The 2,860-nt window shown below is 41.1% G+C and overlaps 1 protein-coding gene across 1 annotated transcript; it reads left to right on the top strand.

Moving 5' to 3' along the window:
- The first annotated feature begins 1,490 nt into the window (after positions 1-1,490).
- LOC129950357 (uncharacterized) lies at positions 1,491-2,111 on the top strand. Its single transcript, XM_056062315.1, has one exon. It carries the CDS (start codon positions 1,491-1,493, stop codon positions 2,109-2,111), a length of 621 nt encoding a protein of 206 aa, XP_055918290.1.
- The last annotated feature ends 749 nt before the right edge of the window (positions 2,112-2,860 follow it).

Genomic DNA, 2,860 nt, shown 5'->3' with positions numbered 1-2,860 from the left:
TAAAGTCAAAATAAATCAGAATTTAATTTAAAAGACTTAAATCTCTAAGAGGGACACTCGATTGGAGGAGGGTGATGTGGTGGATATAAAATAAAACATATTGTAATCGCGACATTAAATCGTTTGCGCGAACCACATACTTGCGTTTTAAACTTTAAGTTTTTAGTTTCCAAACGCTCACCAAAGCAACCTAACGAAAATGAAAATCAACAGTCCATCGTGTCTCCTTAATCATGATTCTTTCTGTCGTTCTCATTCTCTATCTACTTCTCGAGTTGTTCGGTTCATTTTCTAAAATATAAATCTAATTCGTGTGCTGGTGCAATATTTGCTCCCAACCTAAAAAAAAACTATTTATCATTATATATTATAAGAAGTAATTAAATAAAATAAAATAAAAATAAAAGCATTTCGTTCTCGACAAGGAAGATAAAAAAATAGCCACACAATAGTGTACTATATATTCATGAAAAATTTTATGATATCCAAAGACATTCATATATATCATATTTTATGCAAACTTTTATAATATTGTCAATTATAACCTTAGTAATATTCATATGTAAAAATAAACTTCACAACATTTGCTCCAGGAGTAGCAACAATTTTAAGGAAGGGGGAGTTACACTTGAGCCACTTGATCTTCCCACAACCATCACCACAGCAGCCAATTCCACAGATCCGTTGTGCTTATCCAGCATATAAATAAACAAAAGACGAAACTCTATATAGAGGACCACCACAGAAGAATGAGATACATTCTTCTCATCACCATGCAGATCAATAAGTGCACAAAAGTGATGAAGCAGCATGAAGATAACAAAGTCTTCGCCCAACAATAGAACCGATCATCAAATCATCAGTGAGTCATCATCCAGCATTCAAATAGAAACGTTGTTTCCATTTAATAAATTTCTTTTTAAAAACCCAAACTCGCAAAAGCATTTTTTAATTAGCACACCCCAGGAGCGGATTGAGTAGTGACTTTTTTATTTGTAGTTTATTTTTATTTTGGATTGAGTCGGGTCCTTTTCGTTTTTTCTTTGAAAAATATTTTTGTATTTATTTTTATGTTTTCGCCTTTTTTGTTTTATATATATTATTTTAAACAAGAAAAGTCCGACCCGATTCTCCTTATATATATTATTTTTCAGCATTTATTCTTTTCAGCAACTGCTATGTCCATACAATTTAATGACATATGTTTTTTATATAATTAAAGGAAAGAACGAGAGATGGAGCCAGTTGGAGAAAATTATGGCTACCTTTTTCAAGACTGGAGGCTTTTGGCAGAGTCGTGGGCTCAGCTAAAGGCAATGGAGAGAAGGCTGGTGGCAGCGGACGATCCGCTTAAAACAGTCGAAGTCGAGAGAATGGTGGCGGAGGCAGAGAAGTCATACTTCAGCGCCTCAGCCATCCTTAAGGAGAGGGTCAAGGAATTGACGCCGAGAGAGGGAGTGGACGCGCCGTAGATCGCCGTACAGGTGTCAATGCCATTTTCACAGCACGATGTGAAAAACACCTGGGGGGAATTCGATGGCGTCATCACAAAGTGGCAGGGATTCGGGGATAGATTCCTTGCGGCCGTCCACGAGAATAAGAACATCTCGCCTGCGTACAAGTTTGCGTATTTGAAAGGCTCCTTAACCGGAAAGGCAGCTCGGACGCTGGGAGAGTGGCAGCTCACAGAAAGCAACTACGCTGAGGCATGGCAGCGCATCAACGAGGTGTATAGTCGACAATACGCCACCTGTAGGGAGCTGCTTCGGCAGTTCTTCATGTTACCATCGCTGATGGAGCATCCGCGAGCTGCAGAGTTGGAGAGAATGTCGAATGTAACACATGAGACGATGCGGCAGCTAAAGGCCCAGGGTATCCCCACAGAAAGCTGGGACATGATTGTGGTCCACATGCTCCACAAAAGAATGGATCGAGAAACGGCCTGCAAGTGGGAGGAGAGCAGGACTTCAGAGCAGCCAACTGTGCGAGAGATATGTGCCTTCCTGGAGAAGAGGGCAACAGCCTTGGAAAGTGCTCAGAGTGTCCGACGAAGGGAAGCGCCGATGCCATCAACATCGGCTCAGGTCCTAGCACAGGGGTGGAAAAAATAATCATCTACAGGATCAAACCAAATTTGGAATACGTGCATGATCTCAGCACCAAAAATATAGAACTAATTAATAACGTTAAAAAAAATCTTAACTCCTTTATGTTTACAGAAATCTGCTTACTCCTAACAGTCGTAGCTATCATCTTTCTACTTTGGAGACAAATCTATGGGAAAGCCAACATCCCAGAGTTTCGCTTGTCGTTCCATAGAAAACACATATCAGGTCTTCGACTATTATTCATTTTTTATTTAGTTAACAAATGTGCATCACGCCAATTAATGTTTTTTCTTGAGTCGAACTGAAGACATAACGTGGTAAGGTAAAAGTTTCAGGGGGTGGGAAGAGGTGAGCCGGAACCAAGAGGAGACATGGGCTGATGACTAAATAGAGAAGAATAAAGTCATAGGGTGGTCCAACTAGGATTTTTAAACGGACCCACGGAAGGGAGTGCGTGGACGAGCCGCACGACATCAGCGGTCAAGTCAAGTGAGTTAAGACCAGTGATACCAAATAATCGGGCATATAAGTGTGTGGTGGTGGTATTTGTGTTGTCATTTTTGTAGGCACGATTTATGTTTTTGTTGCTGGCTCTGGTCGGAGTGAGAGCAAGATCCCCCCCCCCCATAGCGGTACCTTAGCCGAGCGTCGCGAGCGTGCCAGCTCTTTACCATCGATCAATACCATTTAAGGAATTTTAGCAGTCAGGGGCTCGGAACAGCCAAGAAAATGTCAGGTGCCAAGTTGACCTC

The sequence above is a fragment of the Eupeodes corollae genome, chromosome 1 (genome assembly GCF_945859685.1).
Source record: "Eupeodes corollae chromosome 1, idEupCoro1.1, whole genome shotgun sequence".
In the NCBI taxonomy this organism is placed as follows: domain Eukaryota; kingdom Metazoa; phylum Arthropoda; class Insecta; order Diptera; family Syrphidae; genus Eupeodes; species Eupeodes corollae.
This window is presented reverse-complemented; position numbering and strand designations above follow the sequence as displayed.